This window comes from Salmo salar, chromosome 06 (genome assembly GCF_965601325.2).
Source record: "Salmo salar chromosome 06, fSalSal1, whole genome shotgun sequence".
Taxonomy (NCBI): Eukaryota; Metazoa; Chordata; class Actinopteri; order Salmoniformes; family Salmonidae; genus Salmo; species Salmo salar.
This window is the reverse complement of record NC_138296.1, coordinates 61,189,104-61,210,510: the sequence shown is the minus strand read 5'-3', so window position 1 is coordinate 61,210,510 and position 21,407 is coordinate 61,189,104. Positions and strand designations below refer to the sequence as shown.

Sequence of the window (21,407 nt, the reverse complement as noted above, 5' to 3'; positions counted from 1 at the left end):
GACTATCTGCATTTACCTTTTTTGCACTAGCTCTTTTGACTAATCACAAATGTTACTGTTTATTATCTATCCTGTTGCCTAGTCACTTTATCTCTACCCATATGTAACCTACATATCTACCTCAATTACCTCGTACTCCTGCACATCGACTCGGTACTGGTACCCAAAGGACCCTATGGGGGGGTGCATGCCAGCAAAGCCACTACACAGCACAGCACAACACTAAACAATACATTAATTGCACTATAACGGTGACAAACGGTGCCCGCAAACTGTTAGGGCTTGCATAAAGCTGTCCCAACAGCAGTGTCTCGGCAGCAGTCCCAACAGCTTACCACTGCTACACCTGGCTGTCAGCGGAGCCTTGTCTGGCAGCGAAACAGTTCATTCAGCTTCATTTACTGCCTTTTAAAAAACATAGCTGACATGGCTGACTTTTAAACAAATGTGGTTTCTACTGACAATTGAGATGTACAAACTATGGCATAAGGGGATGACAAGCGGATAAGAGGCAAGCGAGCTAGGACGGACGTAGTCAATATAACTATTTGTTCAGCACTTTTGAAATGTACAGCGACAGAATTCAGAACATCGGCCATTTTTACAGTGTTCTCCCTGTACACCAAGTCAGAACCGTAGGATAAATAAAGGGGGCATATAAGCAGACAATGAAAGCTCTTACAATATTTAATGATTACATTTCTCTAAAACAGGTTATAGGCTACATGTGCACCACCAAGTAAGAACAGTAGGTGAAATGAAGAAGGGGAAATAGACCAAATTATCAGGGTGAGGCACTAGCAGCTTACTACACAACATACTTACTGTAGTATTACTTTCTTAACTACCGTATACATATCTCTCTGGCATATTACATAATTTATGCAGCAGCATACATTACATGTTTGGACTCAAAGTCCGGCATTCTCTGGATTTATAGTGCTTTCAAGACAACTGGGAACTTGGAACAAAAACAAGGTCAAATCATGATGACGTCAGTGATCTTCAAGTCGTAGCTCTAGAAAGAGGCCCGAGTTCTTGACTTACAATTCTGAGTTGGATGACCATTTCTAAGTCAGAGCGCGTTTTTTCCCTGAGTTCCCAGTTGGCTTGAACTCACTGAAGTCAGATTTCCCAGTTCCGAGTTAACAGTTGTTTTGAGCGCGGCAGAAATCATGCTGGATTGACAGCATGGCCAATGTTGAATGTTTATAATTTTAAGCTTGGAAATTGGGACCACACAGCCACTCCACTGAATAGCAGGCTAGTGATTGCTTTGCAATGCTTGCAGTTAGCTACTGATTCCTTCTAAACCACTAATTTGTTGAATTTGCGATTTCCAGCTTGTTTATGTCCAATAGCAGATGAGCACCGATACGTTTTATTTATAATATCTGTTCATTATTTCTCTTCATATGGCAAGGATTAAAAAGGATTTACCAGTAGATTGTAGACATGATTCATGATGATGACTGCTAGCTAAGATTTTGAAAGTATCAAAGCTAGTGTAGATATAAACGTGATTTGGCGTCCTTTTATCTGTGGCCAACTATCTTGAGCCTTCTTGGATGGGCACTTCTAATGTAACTCTATGGCAGCACCCAAGGGGTTTGAATTTTCAAGCTCTACCCTTAGATTTGGTGGTGACATAGTGTCACCATGAGTGACAGAACACTGAGCCAATCACGTCACAACTAGAGAACATTACCAACCCCTACACTCCGTATTTTCCGCTGGCTGCCCCACCACCACAGAAAGCACTAAGCTAGGCTGAAACACCTGCATTTTGGAGCTGCCTTACTCAAGAAAGCAAAAAAGAGACAATGTTTGTATGTGGCTTTACAATGAATTATACACTGCTCAAAAAATAAAGGGAACACTTAAACAACACAATGTAACTCCAAGTCAATCACACTTCTGTGAAATCAAACTGTCCACTTAGGAAGCAACACTGATTGACAATACATTTCACATGCTGTTGTGCAAATGGACAACAGGTGAAAATTATAGGCAATTAGCAAGACACCCCCAATAAAGGAGTGGTTCTGCAGGTGGTGACCACAGACCACTTCTCAGTTCCTATGCTTCCTGGCTGATGTTTTGGTCACTTTTGAATGCTGGCGGTGCTTTCACTCTAGTGGTAGCATGAGACGGAGTCTACAACCCACACAAGTGGCTCAGGTAGTGCAGCTCATCCAGGATGGCACATCAATGCGAGCTCTGTCAGCGTAGTGTCCAGAGCATGGAGGCGCTACCAGGAGACAGGCCAGTACATCAGGAGACGTGGAGGAGGCCGTAGGAGGGCAACAACCCAGCAGCAGGACCGCTACCTCCGCCTTTGTGCAAGGAGGAGCAGGAGAAGCACTGCCAGAGCCCTGCAAAATGACCTCCAGCAGGCCACAAATGTGCATGTGTCTGCTCAAACGGTCAGAAACAGACTCCATGAGGGTGGTATGAGGTCCCGACGTCCACAGGTGGGGGTTGTGCTTACAGCCCAACACCGTGCAGGACGTTTGGCATTTGCCAGAGAACACCAAGATTGGCAAATTCGCCACTGGCGCCCTGTCCTCTTCACAGATGAAAGCAGGTTCACACTGAGCACGTGACAGACATGACAGAGTCTGGAGATGCCGTGGAGAACGTTCTGCTGCCTGCAACATCCTCCAGCATGACCGGTTTGGCGGTGGGTCAGTCATGGTGTGGGGTGGCATTTCTTTGGGGGGCCGCACAGCCCTCCATGTGCTCGCCAGAGGTAGCCTGACTGCCATTAGGTACCGAGATGAGATCCTCAGACCCCTTGTGAGACCATATGCTGGTGCGGTTGGCCCTGGGTTCCTCCTAATGCAAGACAATGCTAGACCTCATGTGGCTGGAGTGTGTCAGCAGTTCCTGCAAGAGGAAGGCATTGATGCTATGGACTGGCCCGCCCGTTCCCCAGACCTGAATCCAATTGAGCACATCTGGGACATCATGTCTCGCTCCATCCACCAACGCCACGTTGCACCACAGACTGTCCAGGAGTTGGCGGATGCTTTAGTCCAGGTCTGGGAGGAGATCCCTCAGGAGACCATCCGCCACCTCATCAGGAGCATGCCTAGGCGTTGTAGGGAGGTCATACAGGCACGTGGAGGCCACACACACTACTGAGCCTCATTTTGACTTGTTTTAAGGACATTACATCAAAGTTGGATCAGCCTGTAGTGTGGTTTTCCACTTTAATTTTGAGTGTGACTCCAAATCCAGACCTCCATGGGTTGATAAATTGGATTTCCATTGATTATTTTTGTGTGATTTTGTTGTCAGCACATTCAAGTATGTAAAGAAAAAAGTATTTAATAAGATTATTTCATTCATTCAGATCTAGGATGTGTTATTTTAGTGTTCCCTTTATTTTTTTGAGCAGTATATATTTTTTTTTACATTGTTTGCAAACTGTTATGTGACACGTATTAATGCTAAAATAACATGCAAAACAGGCAACCCAAAAAAACTACAAATATATGTATTTTATTCTGCCCTGAATGAGGGGTCGCCACTGCCTATATAGCCAAGTTATCTTTACTCATATTTTTATTTTTTTCTCTACATTGTTGGGAAGGGTACGTAAGTAAACACTACACCTGTTGTTTACAAAGCATGTGACAAATACAATTTGATTAGATTTTTCGTCACTGGTTTCGACAACTCATGGTTTTGCTGGTGTTAGCATCTTTCGAATTTCAAAAGAGGAGAGAACATTCGGCCTGTAACTTGCAAAGAGAGAGCTTTTCTGCTCCTCGTTCTAGCATCTCGTCATCTCTTATTTTAACACATATGAACCAAGAATTTAATCGAGCAGCTGACGTATTACGTGATATTTTAGTTCTGGGTTAACCGAGATTAGTTAAGGTATATCTGAATCTTAACCTGGACATAAACAACATCTAATAAAGAAGTACACCTCAAACACAATGGGGCCAGTCCTAAACTGAAAGTATGTAGCCTACTGACATGGGGATGTTCCATATGAGCGATTAACATTGAAGGACTATTTTACTTTGGTCCAATCATTTGAACAATCTGTAGGATTAACTGTAATAATAGATTTCCTGCAAACTTCACGGGCTGCGTTTAAACAGGCAGATATTTTCTTCTCTACTAATTGGTATTTTGACCAATCATATCAGAGCTGAGTAAAAAAAATATTACGATTGGGTCGCCTGTCTAAACGCAGCTCATGTTTATTTTTTCCTGCTGGTAAATTAGTCACATTGCAGCACAGAACAATAGAGAATAGATCTAGCAAAGTACTGTTATTTACAAGAACAATAAAATAAGTTGAATCAAATATGCACATTCAGAAATTAGACAATGACTGGAGGACACGTTTTCAAACGTTCTGTTCTTCGTTAGGAATTAACTAATAGCTTTATTCCAATTCTTTAAATTATTTGAAAGTACTGTGGCATTTAAATTGGTCAGTGCTATGTGGAATCCTTGGGACGTCCATACCCGAAACCCTTACCCTAACTTTAACCCCTACCATTAGCCTAACCCTAACCATAACCCTTACCTAACTCTGACCCTTATCTAAACCTTAACCTTAACCCTTACCTTAAACATTTTACATTTCAATGGACGTCCCAAGGATACCAGATTGCATGCACCCATTTCAATTTGGCGAGTGCTTTTGGCATTCACGGTTTATGTGGGGAATGTAGTGCAAAAGCGCCAAGTATTGCATATGAACAAGTATAAACTGTATAAAAAATAAACTACATTAACTAACATGAGATGCATTAAGTGCGCATGCCCATTAGCTCAGAATTTAAAATGAACGTTGTTTTGACGCCATGTTGGTTGTCATCGAGGAGAGAATTTGACGAGGGCGCTGGCAGAAGGAAATACTTATCCGAAATCTACTGTCATCTGGTTTTATATGATAATTCACATACAATAATTGATTGGATGAATTTCTTCTAACATTAGGCCATTACAGGGTCTGCGTTTTGGATGGTATTAAGACTCGACAGGCGAAAAAACGAAGCCATTTGTGCATAACCTGAATTTTCCCTTGAGGGTAGTCAGAGAAGAAAGCCAGCGGAGGGACCCAGTCACAGGAGCTCTGGTGTGCCCTCTGATAGCGAAAACCACAGCTTTATCTCGTTTTTATAGATCCATAATATTGTCAACGGAATGGCTTGTGGGGCTACTTTGAAAAGGACTATGGATTTCGATCCATTAATGAACCAGGCTTCCCCCAAAAGGAGGAGGTGCACCCCAATGTCTCAAGCCGCCTCAACCTCATCACCCCAGAAATATCTGCGTATGGAGCCCTCACCATTTGGAGAAGTGTCGTCCAGACTCACAACGGGTTAGCAACATTTATTAGCTACTAGATTTAAGGCGTGAGTGGGACTCTATAAATGAAAGGTGTTGTTAGGGCACCTTGGTGAGATTAGCTATGTTAGCGTAGCTAACTACTAACTAGTTGGCTAAGCAATATCAAATGCCTGACTAGTAGCTACAGTAAGTTACTGATAAACTTGTAAACACTTCTTGCATTTGTTGTTGAAACCTGTGACTTAGACACAACTGTTTGTTCAACTAGCTTGCTAACGAACGGCAGCTAGGAGGCCGGTGCTAAACCTTCAAGCTAAGCTAGCTAGCATAGATTTTATTTTTATTTCACCTTTATTTAACTAGGTAGGCTAGTTGAGAACAAGTTCTCATTTGCAACTGCGACCTGGCCAAGATAAAGCATAGCAATTCGACACATACAACAACAGAGTTACACATGGAATAAACAAAACATACAGTCAATAATACAGTAGAACAAAAGAAAACAAAAAGTGTATATATACAGTGAGTGCAAATGAGTTAAGTTGAGGCAATAAATAGGCCATGGTGGCGAAGTAATTACAATATAGTAATTAAACACTGGAATGGTAGATGTGCAAGTAGAGATACTGGGGTGCAAAGGAGCAAGATAAATAAATAAATAATTACAGTATGGGGATGAGGTAGGTAGATAGATGGGCTGTTTACAGATGGGCTATGTACAGGTGCTGTGATCTGTGAGCTGCTTTGACAGCTGGTGCTTAAAGCTAGCGAGGGAGATATGAGTCTCCAGCTGCAGAGATTTTTGCAGTTCATTCCAGTCATTGGCAGCAGAGAACTGGAAGGAAATAGCATTTTACATTTTGCCAGACATTTATCTGATAAATACTTCATTAACAGCAACAGGATGATGGCATGTAGCCATATTGGCAATATATTAGTCAAACACAGTGGTGTAAAGTACTTTAGGTTTAGTTAAACTACTTTAAAAAATATATATTTTTATGGGTATCTTTCCTATTTATATTTTTGTTTACTTTTAATTCACAACATTCCTAAAGAAAATAATGTGCTTTTTACTCCTTACATTTTCCCTGACACTCTTTACAGTTTGAATGCTTAAAAGGACAGGAAAATGGTGCAATTCACACACTTATCAAGAGGTCATCCCTACTGCCTTTGATCTGGTGGACATGCATAGTTTTTGTGAATTATGTTGGAGTGCGTCTCTGGCTGTCTGTAAATTTACTTAATATAATGAATTAGAAATGATTTATACTTTTACTTTTAATACTTAAGTGTATTTTAGCCATTACATTTACTTTTGATACTTAAGTATATTTAAAACCAAATATTTTTAGGCTTACTCAAGTTGTATTTTACTGGGTGACTTTTACTTGAGTCATTTTCTATTAAGGTATCTTTTACATTTACTCAAGTATGACAGTTGGATACTTTTTCCACCACTGGTCGAACATGCCCTAGTCTGTGCAGTGGAATTGCATCCTGCAGGGGTTGGGATGGGGTTCTCATTTGCTATGGAAGTGGATAGCTCGAGTTTTGTAGCCTTTGTCCTTGAATTAAGGTCATATTGTTAGTTACTTAGTGAAGTATCAAGATGACTCACAAGGTATATTGCTTGAGTATGTTGTGCAATTTGTTATTTGGAATGATTGATTAGCTTGCCCTAACCAAGTCTTGCCCTTGTTTTCTATTCCAGAGCAAATCCTGCACAATATCAAGCAAGAGTACAAGCGGATGCAGAAGCGAAGGCACCTGGAGAACAGCTTTCAGCAGACCGAGGGCTGTTGTCCCCTGGAGTCACAACCCCATAGCTCCATCCTTAATGGATCCAGTCTGCCAGGTATGTCCAGTCTGCTTTTACTCAGGAAGGACATCAGGAGGACTAAAGATGGAAACCATTGGTTGCCTCACAACAATTGTTATCCCTTTTGTTAGCTTGCAGTTGTATGTCGCTTGGCTTCATTTAATGTAATATTTTTTCGGGTCAAGTTTTACATGTGGTTTTGAGAATGTTGTCCCTGATAATGGATACTTATTCTCTATACAGGAACATCTTCTGGTGCCGTCTCCCCATCTAGAAAAGAGCAACCTCTATTTACCTTGAGACAGGTTGGGATGATCTGTGAACGACTACTTAAAGAACGAGAGGAGAAGATAAGGGAAGAATATGACGAAATATTGACAACAAAACTAGCAGGTGTGTTGGAGAAACTGTTTCTGTGACCTCTGCAGAATATATAGCACTCTATTTATTGTCAGACCTTTTTCTCTCTTTTTGCAGAGCAATATGATGCTTTCGTTAAGTTCACTCACGATCAGCTAATGCGGCGATTTGGAGAGCAACCTGCTAGCTGTGAGTAATAAACTTTCCTCTGTCAGTGCAGTGTTTCCCATGTATTATTTTAGCAGCATCTCACCGCCGCTGCTAAATTGTTGCCCCCACACCCCTACAATTTGACTGGGGGAAATATAGCGACTCTACTGGTAAGTCTTGGTAGATGGAAAGGCTTTCCCAAAAACCTTCTAAATGTAAATGTTAACTTGCTATAAAGTAACCTATGCCTACCTGGTAAAATTATATCATGATTATTTCCATCAATCCAATGGGCAATTGTTTTTCAAATGCCATCACATGTGCTACAGAAACACTGCTAACCAAACAGTCCTAGGTGCGTGAGCACTTGAATAAAAGGGTAACATTAAAAATCTAAATATCTTACTGTTTTCCATACCTCGAATGTGGTCTCCTGGTGTGGTTTTAGGATTGCTGTGTACTTAGAACATCCAATTGTGTTGCTTTTCTATGTAAAAATTGTGATTGGAGAGTGAAAACCTGAACACCCCCCCTTTGTGACTCTTGCCACTGCGGAAAGGAAAAAAAAAACCTAGGGAAACACTGACATGCTTCCTCCCTTCTTTATAAAGACCCCTGTCACTTCTGTATCATGCTGAATGTATTGTGAACTTTATGTTCCATGAATCTGTATTCATAGCTGCTCTCTCTTCCTCCCCAGATGTTTCCTGAGTGAAACCTCCTATTTGATGGAATACCAATTTCACATTTTATTATTGCTGAAAGCTTCCCATTTGATTCTCTGCCAACTGTATTCTCCAGAGACTCAGGGGCTCTAGTTGGACTTGTAGCAGTGCCATATCTCCCCTGTGGGCTTAGGATGCCTCAAGCTTCTGTCAGTGGCAACTACGTTCTCTTCGGCGACTGGTATTTGTGCTGCGGCCTAAATGGCACCCAATTTACTACTTTTGGCCAGCGCCCATAGAGCTACGGTCAAACTTAGTGCACTATATATAAAATAGGGTGCCATTTTGGATGAAACCTTGGAGTGCTTCCTGCTGTCAACACATATATGGACCTGTGCTACCTATTACTCTACCAGTGGCCTCCGTTGTTTTAATTGCTGTATTGATATTTATTAGGCTTTTTTTTTTCTTAGGCCTTTTTATAAAGTGACCTGCCATTCCCAACTCTGCTAACCTCGTCTTAGATCTGTTTGTGCTCTTTCCAACTACATTGCTGTTCTTGTCAAGCTAAGACAATGAGTGACAAGAAGTTGGCATTATAAACAGACTGGCACTCAGGCTACGACTCTGCCACCACACATTTAGATTTTTGTTCCATAAACGTGTATCTTTGTTGCAAAAATGATGAGACACAACCTTTTTTTTTTTTTAAGTCAAATCAACATGTACAGTTGGGAGGGGTGGTCCACTACAAAAGAGCAGATAATCCAAGGAAGCTTCTGGACTGGACTCCAGGAGAGGACATCCTGGCATTTATCAGTTATGGTTACGTTGTAATGGTAAATGGCCTATGTAAATTATGTCATTTTGCCTGACCTTTGTTACAGTTATCCTTTAAAAAAAAAATATATATATGCTTTTATTTTTTTCCCTGTTTATTTTATTGGCTATGTAGCTTAATGGACTTGGGTTGGGTAAAGCTAATGAATAATAGGTTTACATTAAAGGGTGTTCCGGTTTCACATTGTTTTTTTCATAGTAAAAAATGCTAGAGTAGTTGACATCTCTGTTCAATTTATCTCTTCCAAGTGTGCCGGAGGAGGTTCCACTTCAGTGATTGCTTTTGATGGTGTTGATTGTGGACTGTGTATAATCCATCTCCACCAGTTGGAGGAGTAATTTGAAGGTATTTTATCTTGTCCTAACACATTAAAAATGTTCACAGTAGCTAGGTTTCCATCCAATTGTTGATAGATTTTCAGGTGAATATTGTATAATCTGCATAAAAACAATGTCAATTTTTCCCACCAGATGTGTTTTCATCGAATTGACATGTTATGGATAAAAGGCTGTGCGTGACGCCGTAGTGCACATACAAATACATATTGTGGTTAAATTCCCATGTATCGAAAAAAAAAAATTAAGTTAAATGGGTTTCTGTCACATTTTCAGCTCTACTGATGGTTTTCAAAAAACAAAACAAAAATGGCTGTAGTGTGCTCATTGATATTGGCATGTGTGCTCTAGGCAACAGCTCGCAGAGCCAGTGTGGGTACATTAGATTATTATGGACAAATTCATTAGATTGTTCATTTTCAAACGGCAGCCAAGCATCTGATCATGTCACCAGAATAAGACCCTTGATATTTATTGAAATGGAGCATCAAGCTCAGCACCTTGCATTTTCACCACCCTGTGAAGTTCATAATTAGTTTAATCTGTAGCCAAATAAACTACAGGTTTTCCCAACCAGTCAAAGTGGGAAGGGAAAGGGGGATACCGAGTCAGTTGTACAACAGAATACATTCCACTGAAATGTGTCTTCCGCATTTAACCCAACCCTTCTGACTCGGTGCGGAGGGCTGCCTTAATCGACATCCACGTCTTTGGCGCCCGGGCCACATCATTGTGTTTACTTTGATATGATTTTTATCAATAAAAGCGTTCCATCGAAATTTCTCACATTTTACCAACAAAAATATCCCACCTTGTCCAGCATATTTAGTTTTTTTGACATTTGGAAAGTTTACTGACATGTTTTCTGTTTCCATCAGGCCTGTCATGACTTTTTTTATCCAACATGTACTTTACTTACATAAGAAGGTTGGATGGAAACATGGTTAGTGTAAGGAACATGAAGCCTATGACTTAATGTTCTCGAACATATAAAACACTGTGATAGGCTACCCTGTCGTTATTACTTACTGGTCAAATAATCACTTCTCTCATAGCAATTGTGTGGTTACAGTATCAGGTGTATTATTGACTTTAGAAATATACATGTTCTTAATTCTTATTCTATGTTATTGGAACTCATATCTGACCTATTTGAGACAATTCATTTAATAAAATGTATCACTATGAATACAAAATAAATGAAAAAGTTAGCACTGCATAAATATATCAGTATTTGCAAGTGCGTATTTCATTTTGGAATCACAGTCTGTGTGAGGACAGAGGACGCCAGAGAGCTTCGGAAGTGGAAATCTAACGTGCCCACTCTTCTATGACGTAGTCGGCAAATACACCACTTCGATTGGATGAAACGTGTGAGGTTGAGTTCAAAGATCACTTAAGCAGGAAATGAGTGTTTGAATGTCATCAGCTGCAAAAGCCCGCATGAATGTGACATGGAATAATCTATTTTATGACCATTGAATGTAATTTATAAAAACACGGCATTGATGTCGACGTATGCACATGGCTTGTTATTTCAGAAGATGTATTGCATCGAAGGTAGTCGCATGTGTTCTGTGTAATTTGTGTAGTTAGCTATCGTTAGCTATGTGGGGTTTCCTTTAGTACATAATGTTAGCAAATAGTATCCGCATGTTAGTGCCTGTCATTATTTATTCTTAAGAACCAAGATGCCCTCGGTTTGTTTAAATATATAACTATAATTTCTATCGGCCAATTAACATTGATAGCGGAGTATTCTGAATATTTCAAGCTGGCCAATGTAGGTAATCATGACTTCAGAACATAGCAATAATCTATGCTATGGGGTTCAATTGACACAACAACAATGTGTATTGCAGTTTTCATATTTTACCTATCTTGGTTTAGCTCTCTAGGGCTTTGGGACGGTCTGAAGATGCCTTCATTTCAGCTCTCTGTGCTATCCCAGTCTCCAAAAAACAGTTAAGTGTGAGTGTGCAGTGGTGGGAAAATACCCAATTGTCATACTTGAGTAAAAGTAAAGATGCCTTAATAGAAAATGCCTAAAGTAAAAATAAAAGTCACCCAGTAAAATACTACTTGAGTAAAAGTATTTGGTTTTAAATATACTTAAGTATAAAAAGTCAATGTAATTGCTAAAATATTGTTATGTATAAAAAAATACAAGAATAAATAATTTCACATTCCTTATTTTAAGCAAACCAGACAGTAAAATGTTCTTGTTTAATTATTTTACGGATGGCCAGGGGCACACTCCAACACTCAGGCATAATTTACAAACGAGGCATCTGTGTTTAGTGAGTCTGCCAGATCAGAGGCAGTATGGATGACTAGGGATGTTCCCTTGATAAGTGTGTTAATTTGAAAAATGTTCTGTACTGCTTAGCATTCAAGATGTAACTAGTACTTTTGGGTGTCAGGAAAAATGTGTGGAGTAAAAAGTACATTATTTTCTTGAGGAATGTAGTGGAGTAAAAGTCGTCAAAAATATAAATAGTAAAGTACAGATACCCCCAAAAACTACTTAAGTAGTATTTTAGCTAAGTTACTAAGTACTTTACACCAGTGTGTGCGTGTGTGAGAGAGGGAGAGAGAGATCTGCTGAATGAAGTCTCAGTCCTAGTCTGGTCCTTACAGATCCCTCAATCAAACATGATTATCACTACACAGTCACCATGTTTCTCAATGGTTCTTCTGATATTGTTCATCTCAGGCAATCCCCAGATTTCCGGTTGTCAGTCAACACTCTGCTGAGGAATGGGATCCTGCCAACTAATGGAAACCTCCAGGCACAGACAGAGGCTCTGGCCAGTCAGGTGGGACCAATAGCGTTGTAGTCTAGATGCAGATCTTGGGTCAGGTTAACATTTTCCCCACTAATTGTTAAGGTTTTGATTGGGGGAGGAGAAACCAATCCTAGATCGGTACCTAGGGGAAACTTCACCCTAAAACGTTTAGTAGTCAGTCACATACTCACACTTCGCTGATATTTAGATTTCACCCTCCTGTCAGAATTACAGTGTATGCTATTTCCTTTCAGTTAAAGCAAGACAGTGTGGTGGAAGAAATATTTGCTGGACGGGGAGTGATACACTTTAGAGTTAGTCGGAATCTGTTAGTACAGGTGAATATGCCTTTTTCCCTACTCTTTTCATTTTGATCATGTCAGTCGGAAAACTGCAGACTGTTTGAAATATTGTTATCAACCAGCGTGTAGGAATAGAATGTATATAATTGAACAAGACAACCATCTGGAAGTCTACACATTTGTTTTTGTTTTGTTTCAGAAAGTTTTAGAGCAGTTGTGCCAAGAACGTCACAAATTCGGTGTGAAAAGTGAACTTTTCAATGGCCTCAAAAAAGGAACAACTGTGGTGGAGTTTAGGTATTGAAATATGTTCTTCTCAAACTTCCATTTGTTTGTATTGTTTCAGAGTCTAGGATGTTGAGGCAAAGTGTTGAGGCGTGCACTAAATAAATAGCTACCTTCTTTTTATGAATTTATTGATAACAATTCCCTTTTGTTTTTCTTACAGTTCTCCAAATATTGCCAAGAAGTTTCATGCTGGACATCTGCGTTCCACCATTATTGGTGAGACTCAGTTGAAGTTCTTTAACGTACCAGGAAAGGGCAGAGTTCATTTTGATATTGTTCCTGACCTCAGGCTATATTCAGGATGTGTTTGAAATATTGTATCTATTGTGACTGAAAAATGCACAATGTTATTTTTAGGTAACTTCATTGCCAACCTGAAAGAATCCTTGGGAAATAATGTCATTAGAGTGAATTACCTGGGAGATTGGGGCATGCAGTTTGGTGAGTTAAGCAGAGAAGAAGAGCATAAAGGAATACACTGAGAAGCTTTAAAGGTAGACTCAGTGAAATGACGTTGCCGCGAGCATCAAAGCAGATATTGCAACGCGTCAGGTGCAAGACTTCGCTCCCACAACGTCACACACAGTGAGTGCACACATATCACTGTCTTTATTATTGGATCAGTACACCTGAAATGTTTTTTTGGGGACAATCATTTCCTCCAGGCTAGATGGACGTCATATTGTACAATTTGTGTCTTCTGTTTTCGTAGATCTATATTAGATGGTTGCATTCAAGACAAGGTCGTATTTTACTGATCTGCTTGTCAGTATCAGCAGAGTGAGCTACTCATTTGTGTCGTATTAAAAATATGTTCCTTGTGTCTCCAGTCATATAAAGTGTAGTAAAATTGCATGAAATGTGTTTATAAAATGCCAAGTTCTTCCCATGCAAAGAAAGAAGAAGAAGAAACATCTCTTATTAGGCCTACTCACTGTGTGCTCAGGCATGCATTGTTCTGAACTGAGCTATATTATGAGCCTAAATTATGACTATGCAATCTACTCGTCACATTAGGAGTAGTAACCTATCTTACATTATTTTGCAAATGGAATGATGGATGCATGCAATCCTTTACAATAAAGGTGCAATTTTTATGGTGAAAAAAATTGCTTCCCCAAACTTGAAACTCACGCACCGCCTGGATGTCGCCATTTGAAATCGGCCTTGATATGACTTGATAGCGTGTATTATGCATCTATTTTACATTGGAATATATGCGCCTTTCCTCAGTTGAGTCAGTTTATGAGGAGGTTGAGTAGTGGTTGACATTGTATATGCCGTTCCACAAAACAAAAATAACCCCAGCCATTAATTATCACCACAATATTAGGTTTAAAGGTTTAAAGACCTAATATTGTGGTGATAATTAATGGCTGGGGTTATTTTTGTTTAGTTTTTTTTGTTTTCCAAAATAGCATTTTAGAGTATAAATTGTGTAGAAACGCAGTAAACGAGCTTCAACTTCCCCAAAATCCTTGGGGGATTTTACTTTGGGCACCTACGTCATATCACTGAGTCTACCTTTCAGCAATATAAATCTATATGTGATTTGATTACTGGTACCACAACTTTTTGAATATAAGAATTTTTACATTTAAGTCATTTAGCAGACGCTCTTATCCAGAGCGACTTACAAATTGGTGCATTCACCTTATAATATCCAGTGGAACAACCACTTTACAATAGTGCATCTAAAGAATGATAGTTTTCGCTGAAAGGTATAGTAAACCATTGCCTTGGGAAATGGGACCAGGTTTCCATAACCTCTTCTTTGCCTTTGGATTTTAGGTCTGCTGGGAGCTGGCTTTCAGCTCTTTGGGTGTCAGGAGAAATTGAAAAAGAATCCCTTACAACATCTATTTGATGTAAGTTTTGAGAATCATAGTAGTTCTGAGAGAAAAGTTGAACCACTGCCCTCTTGTGTTATGTTTTTTTTATGCAGTCATGTCAGTAGGTGTGGACACGTCTTTGGCGGCCTTCCCTTACACGTTTGTTTGTGTGTATACATGTCCTGTAGGTTTACGTTCAGGTGAACAAGGAGGCGGAGAACAATGAGGTCATAGGACAGGCGGCCAGAGAGTTCTTTAGACAGCTGGAACAGCAGGAACACCAGGCCTTGTTACTATGGAAACAGTTTAGAGAGATAACAGTGGACGAGTACCAACAAGTCTACAAGGTATCGACCCGGCCTGCACATCTCTGACCAACTAGCCAAAAGGCTGTTGTAGGACTAAACTTTTGCCTAAACTGTTTTGTTAAATTAAAACAGTAATTTACACTACTCAAGCAAACACTGTTTGTGTTTATGTCCATGCACTGCCTAACATGAACTCAGACAGGGTTGTCATTCCAGGGAAGTGCACAAGGCGCCAGCGCCTTTGTAACACACCGTTTTGTTATCAGATGTCAATATTGATGCAATGTGTTTCTGTTCCTCAGCGCTTAGGGGTTCACTTTGACATCTACTCTGGAGAGTCCTGTCACCAACAGCAAGCCCAGGAGGTGGTGCAGCAGCTACAGAGACGAGGCCTGCTGAAAACCACAGAGTATGTCATGGAAGCAAACATCCTTATGAGTTATGAAAGAGCATTGTGTAAAAATTCTGGGTAAATGTCATACACTAAGTAAACATTCCCACCCAACATCTAGTACTACTACGTGTTAAATTAAGAAGAGAAATAATCTATGGATTATTTATAGGTAAGTATGTGAAATGAATAAGAAATAAAACAAAAGTGTGCATTGATCACAGGTAACAGTGATAGTATATGTAGAATAAGCGTGTCCAATTAACAAACAAAAGTGATGTGTGTGTGTGTGTGTGTGTGTGTGTGTGTGTGTGTGTGTGTGTGTGTGTGTGTGTGTGTGTGTGTGTGTGTGTGTGTGTGTGTGTGTGTGTGTGTGTATATACACACACATATACATACATATATATATGTGTATATATATGTATATAGTGAAAAAATTGTGTGTGTATGTGTGTGTAACGGTTAACAGGAAGGGGACAGGCGTGGTGGATCTCTCTTCAGCTGGAGACATGTCCAGCTACTCCACAGTACTACGCAGTGATGGGACATCTCTCTATATCACCAGGTCTGTGCTGCTTTAGAAGGTTGACAGTGTTGTTATGTCTGGTGTGCAATGCCTTAGTAATTATCAAGTGACACGTGAGTCTTGATTATCATTTTTGTCATATTGTGTCTTTCCAGAGATCTTGCTGCAGCCATAGATCGAAAGGAAAGGTACAATTTCGATGAGATGATCTATGTGGTAAGCATTCGGCCAAACTGCTCTAACACTCAGCAATGGCTACAAAAAGCAGTGTTATATGAACTTTTATCTAAACGTATTATCATTTGTTTCTTTGTGAAGACAGACAAAAGTCAAGGGATTCATTTCCAGCAGCTGTTCCAGATCCTCTTGGCTATGGGACACTCGTGGGCTGAGAGGTAACTCTGTGTACACAGCTGTCACAATACAAACAATCGATTGTTTCTACAGATAGATTTACTATGGGACTATCTGGTTTCATGGTTTGGTGTGCCCCCCCCCCCCCCCCCTCCACTGTTATGCAGTTGTTTTATCTGCTATGTTTATTCTATGTTATATTTATGTAAACTCAGCAAAAAAAGAAATGTCCCTTTTTCATGACCCTGTCTTACAAAAAGAATTCGTAAAAATCCAAATAACTTCACAGATCTTCATTGTAAAGGGTTTAAACACTGTTTCTCATGCTTGTACAATGAACCATAAACAATTAATGAACATGCACCTGTGGAACGGTCGTTAAGACACTAACAGCTTGCAGACGGTAGGCAATTAAGGTCACAGTTATGAAAACTTAGGACACTAAAGAGGCCTTTCTACTGACTCTGAAAAACACCAAAAGAAAGGTTCCCAGGGTCCCTGCTTATCTGCGTGAACGTGCCTTAGGCATGCTGCAAGGAGGCATGAGAACTGCAGATGTGGCCAGGGCAATAAATTGCAATGTCTGTACTGTGAGATGCCTAAGACAGGGCTACAGGAAGACAGGACTGACAGCTGTCTTCATCGCAGTGGCAGACCATGTGTAACAACACCTGCACAGGATCGGTACATCCGAACATCACACCTGCAGGACAGGTACAGGATGGCAACAACTGCCCGAGTTACACCAGGAACGCACAATCCCTCCATCAGTGCTCAGACTGTCTACAATAGGCTGAGAGAGGCTGGACTGAGGGCTTGTTGGCCTGTTGTAAGGCAGGTCCTCACCAGACATCACCGGCAACAACATCGCCTATCGGCACAAACCCACCGTTGCTGGACCAGACAGGACTGGCAAAAATTGCTCTTCACTGTCGCGGTTTTGTCTCACCAGGGGTGATGGTCGGATTCGCATTTATTGTCGAAGGAATGAGCGTTACACCGAGGCCTGTACTCTGGAGCAGGATCGATTTGAAGGTGGAGGGTCCGTCTGGGTCGGTGTGGCACAGCATCATCGGACTGAGCTTGTTGTCATTGCAGGCAATCTCAACGCTGTGCGTTACAGGGAAGACATCCTCCTCCCTCATGTGGTACCCTTCCTGCAGGCTCATCCTGACATGACCCTCCAGCATGACATTGCCACCAGCCATACTGCTCGTTCTGTACATGATTTCCTGCAAGACAGGAATGTCAGTGTTCTGCCATGGCCAGCGAAGAGCCCAGATCTCAATCCCATTGAGCACGTCTGGACCTGTTGGATCAGACGGTGAGGGCTAGGGCCATTCCCCCCAGAAATGTCCGGGAACTTGCAGGTGTCTTGGTGGAAGAGTGGGGTAACATCTCACAGCAAGAACTGGCAAATCTGGTGCAGTCCATGAGGAGGAGATGCACTGCAGTACTTAATGCAGCTGGTGGCCACACCAGATACTGACTGTTACTTTTGATTTTGACCCCCCCCGTTGTTCAGGGACACATTATTCCATTTCTGTTAGTCACATGTCTGTGGAACTTGTTCAGTTTATGTCTCAGTTGTTGAATCTTGTTATGTTCACATAAATATTTACACGTTAAGTTTGCTGAAAATAAACGCAGTTGACAGTGAGAGGATGTTTCTTTTTTTGCTGAGTTTATATGTAGGTATTGTTTTATCTGTTTGGCTGCAGGTGCCAGCATGTGCCATTTGGCCTGGTGCAGGGTATGAAGACGAGGCTGGGAGAGGTGGTTTTCCTGGAAGACGTCCTGGATGAAGCCCGGGTTAGGATGCTCAGGAACATGAGCCAGTCCAAGAGTAAGTACATGACATCGGATTCATTATAGAGATTTTGGTTGCATCCCAAATGAAACCCTAAGTAATAGAAATTTCCAGGTGAACAAAAGTGAAGGGCAGCCCCAGGTAAAAGTCAATCAAAAATGAATCGGGTTTATTACAATTTGCAACAGGGAGATGCTACCCAGCACAGAAGCAGAGAAAATGTCTAATTGGCCTTCTCTGAGAAGGCCATTATACAGTACCATAATCGTCAGGCAACTGTTCTGTAAACACCAGCCCAATAGGCTTGTAGGAAGTCAAAACAAAAGGCAGTGACTTCCTCAGCTGCTAAAGAATCACACAACGTTTCACAGAATACCATAATATTCAGTGAGTCCTTGTACCTCCAGTCTGGCGTCAATCACTATCAACAGATATGAGTTGAATCCATAACATACTGCATTGAGTCTAGTACCCATCAACCCGAGTGTCACAAACAGAACACTGTAAATCATGTGTATTACAGAAAGGGAAAATATATGAATATGCTAAACTATGTACCACTCTAAACTGAATATGAACTTTATTCATCTTAAATATTCCCATTACACCCTATTTCTTATATAATGCACTACTTTTGACCAGGTGACATAGGGCTCTGGTCAAAAATAGTGCCCTATGCAGGGAATAGGTTGCCATTTGGGATTCAGCCTAGGTGTATAGTTATTAGTCATTAATAATCTGTCAGTTAACATTCTCTATGTCTCCTCAGCCACCAAGGAAATGGTGTATCCAGAAGACACAGCTGAGAAAGTGGGGATTAGCGCGCTCATCGTTCAGGTGAACCAATTTTACCCAACCTTAAAGAATATGACATACCAACCAAACATCCTATTCTTCAAACGAACCTACCTACTGTATGAAACGAAGGGTAAGAACACTGTGTGGTTCTGTAGGTGTAGCGACAGCTGTGTCTTTGGAAATAGGTTATTGAAGCATGAAAACAATGGAAGATTGCTCCAGGTTATGCTCAGGCATGAACCTGTTTTCTGTCTTTCTTGTCTCAGGACTTTAAAGGGCCTCTAGGATCAGACTACAAGTTCGACTGGGACAGGATCCTCCAGGCCCAAGGTGATACAGGGGTGTTTCTACAGTACACACATGCCAGACTCTGTAGGTGAGTGATGAGGAAGCGTTCATCATTTCACAAACTGCAGGACTTTCAATAATATAGAACGTTAGTACAATACATGAACTGACTCTTGATTAAGCAACTCATTGTCTTGACTTCTCAACAACTTGTTGTCATTTCAGTTTAATACATCGGTATGGCGACGGAGAGGAAGGTGCCTTTGACCCGTCACTGCTTCTAGATCAGAGGAGTATTTCGATACTCCAGCACCTCCTTCGGTAAGCGAATGCCCTCTAACCCCACACACAGGAGAATGGTCAGGGTTACTCTTCACTGATTACATGTTGGGCCGGGATGATTCCCTAACCAGGAACCATTCTGAGCCCTAATTACTGTGTGCTGGAAGCCAATTAAATAACCTGCTCTCATTCCTGTTGCATTTGATTACATCATAGAGGAATGTAAGCATGTGTGGGTGGGGTACTCACAGATGAAAACGTCAGTGTCGCTAAATAAATGCAGTCACACCCAAACATGCTGTTCCATTGTGATCAAAATATTTATACATCATTCACGTCTATTTTCAGCTATGACGAAGTTCTATACCAATCTGTACAGGATCTGCAGCCAAAACATCTCGTCAACTTCCTTATGACACTGAGGTAAGGAGCAGGGTGTTTAATGTCTTACATCCAGGCAGTGTGGACATGAATATATTATTTTATCACCTAATCATAAAATGTCTTTGTTCTCCTGCCTGGCTAGTCACCTGACTGCGTCAGCACACAGGGAGCTGCCAGTGAAGGGAAGCCCTCAAGCTGTTGCACAGGTAGATAAGCACTGATAATTAGCTCATATATCTTATTCAATACAAATAGCCTGATGTGCATAAGTGTCATTTCAGTCAATGGATGCATTTAGGGCCAGGTGTATTCAGATTCAATGCTATCCATTAATTGTGAATGGCCTTCCTTGGAAAATGTATTTTATATGGGCATAACCATATAGATTACAAATCTACTTTTGACCTTTTGCTAACAGGTTTTAGTACCATCCTTTGATAAGGAACATGTTCATGACGTAAACCGTTGAGATGATGATTCAGATAATTTGTTCATCCTCGTCGACAGGCTAGGCTGCGGCTCTTCAGTGGTGTCTGCACTGTGTTGGCCAACGGGATGAAAATATTAGGCATCACACCAGTCGAGAAAATGTGACCAATCAACGCCTGCTTGATCAATGTTCCTGTGTATGTAACTACTGTTATTGTATTAATGTAAATAAATGTAGTCTTGATTTAACACTTCCACATGATAAATGACTGGTTTCTGTTTGCTTCAAATCCAATGGTCTTTGCTTTGACAAGTTAGGGACCTGGCCAAATATCTGATGATATATTCCTGACAGATCTCGTTTTTGCAACCATGCTGCTGTCAATCCAATCACACTGTGTATTCTACACTGTTGTTAGAGCAAGGCCTACAACAGACACTCCCTCCGAGCATTTCTCTGTACCAAATTTACTGTAATCCTCAATATGCAAAGTTGTTTGACAGCCTGTCCTACCTGTATTCCTTGTTGCCCAAACACTTAATGCAGGGTTTCCCAATTATTCGCATCTACTCAATACTAACTATCCACGCCATCACATCAGTAACGGCAGATTCTTATCGTAAGCAGCTGAGTGACTGCACACATTAAGGCAGCGTTTCCCAAACTCTGTCCTCGGGACCCCAAGGGGTTTTTAAATAACCAACTAATCAAGCTTTGATCATTTGAATAAGCTGTGTAGTGTTAGGACAAAAAACAAAACGTGCACCCTTTGGGGTCCCGAGGACCGAGTTTGGGAAATGCTGCCTTAATGTGTGCAGTAACTCAGCTGCTTACTAATCAGAATTACAAGTGATCTTTAATTTAGGCACCCTTAGTGGAGTTGCCAACAAGCGGATGCATCCGGTTTTCAGGGATGCAACCTAGCTTGTGAAGAAGCCGGATGTGAAGGTCCTGGGCTGGCGTGGTCTACGCTTGAGGCCAGTTGGATGTACCGCCAAAATTCTCTAAAACGAGAAATGAACATTATCTGCAACAGCTCTGGTGGACATTCCTGCAGTCAGCATGCCATATGCATGCTCCCTCAATGCCACAGATGTCTCAAGTTGTGTTGTGACAAAACTGCACAT

General features: G+C 41.0%; 2 protein-coding genes across 2 annotated transcripts; both read left to right on the top strand.

The window, feature by feature from the left end:
- Window positions 1–5,175: 5,175 nt before the first annotated feature.
- Window positions 5,176–8,368, top strand: LOC100379102 (akirin 2(1a)). Its single transcript, NM_001172485.1, is given in 5 exon segments — window positions 5,176–5,353; window positions 7,040–7,183; window positions 7,391–7,540; window positions 7,625–7,696; window positions 8,358–8,368. Coding segments are annotated over 5 exon segments (555 nt in total).
- A 2,531-nt stretch (window positions 8,369–10,899) lies between these two features.
- Window positions 10,900–20,536, top strand: rars2 (arginyl-tRNA synthetase 2, mitochondrial). Its single transcript, XM_014204953.3, has 20 exons — window positions 10,900–11,058; window positions 11,389–11,462; window positions 12,215–12,317; window positions 12,542–12,625; window positions 12,789–12,886; window positions 13,038–13,093; window positions 13,235–13,318; window positions 14,669–14,745; window positions 14,898–15,056; window positions 15,320–15,426; window positions 15,878–15,973; window positions 16,090–16,150; window positions 16,253–16,329; window positions 18,010–18,134; window positions 18,868–18,935; window positions 19,163–19,272; window positions 19,410–19,505; window positions 19,815–19,889; window positions 19,993–20,056; window positions 20,358–20,536. Exons 1-20 carry the CDS (start codon window positions 11,017–11,019, stop codon window positions 20,442–20,444), a joined length of 1,743 nt encoding a protein of 580 aa, XP_014060428.1. The 5' UTR covers window positions 10,900–11,016; the 3' UTR covers window positions 20,445–20,536.
- Window positions 20,537–21,407: the final 871 nt, after the last annotated feature.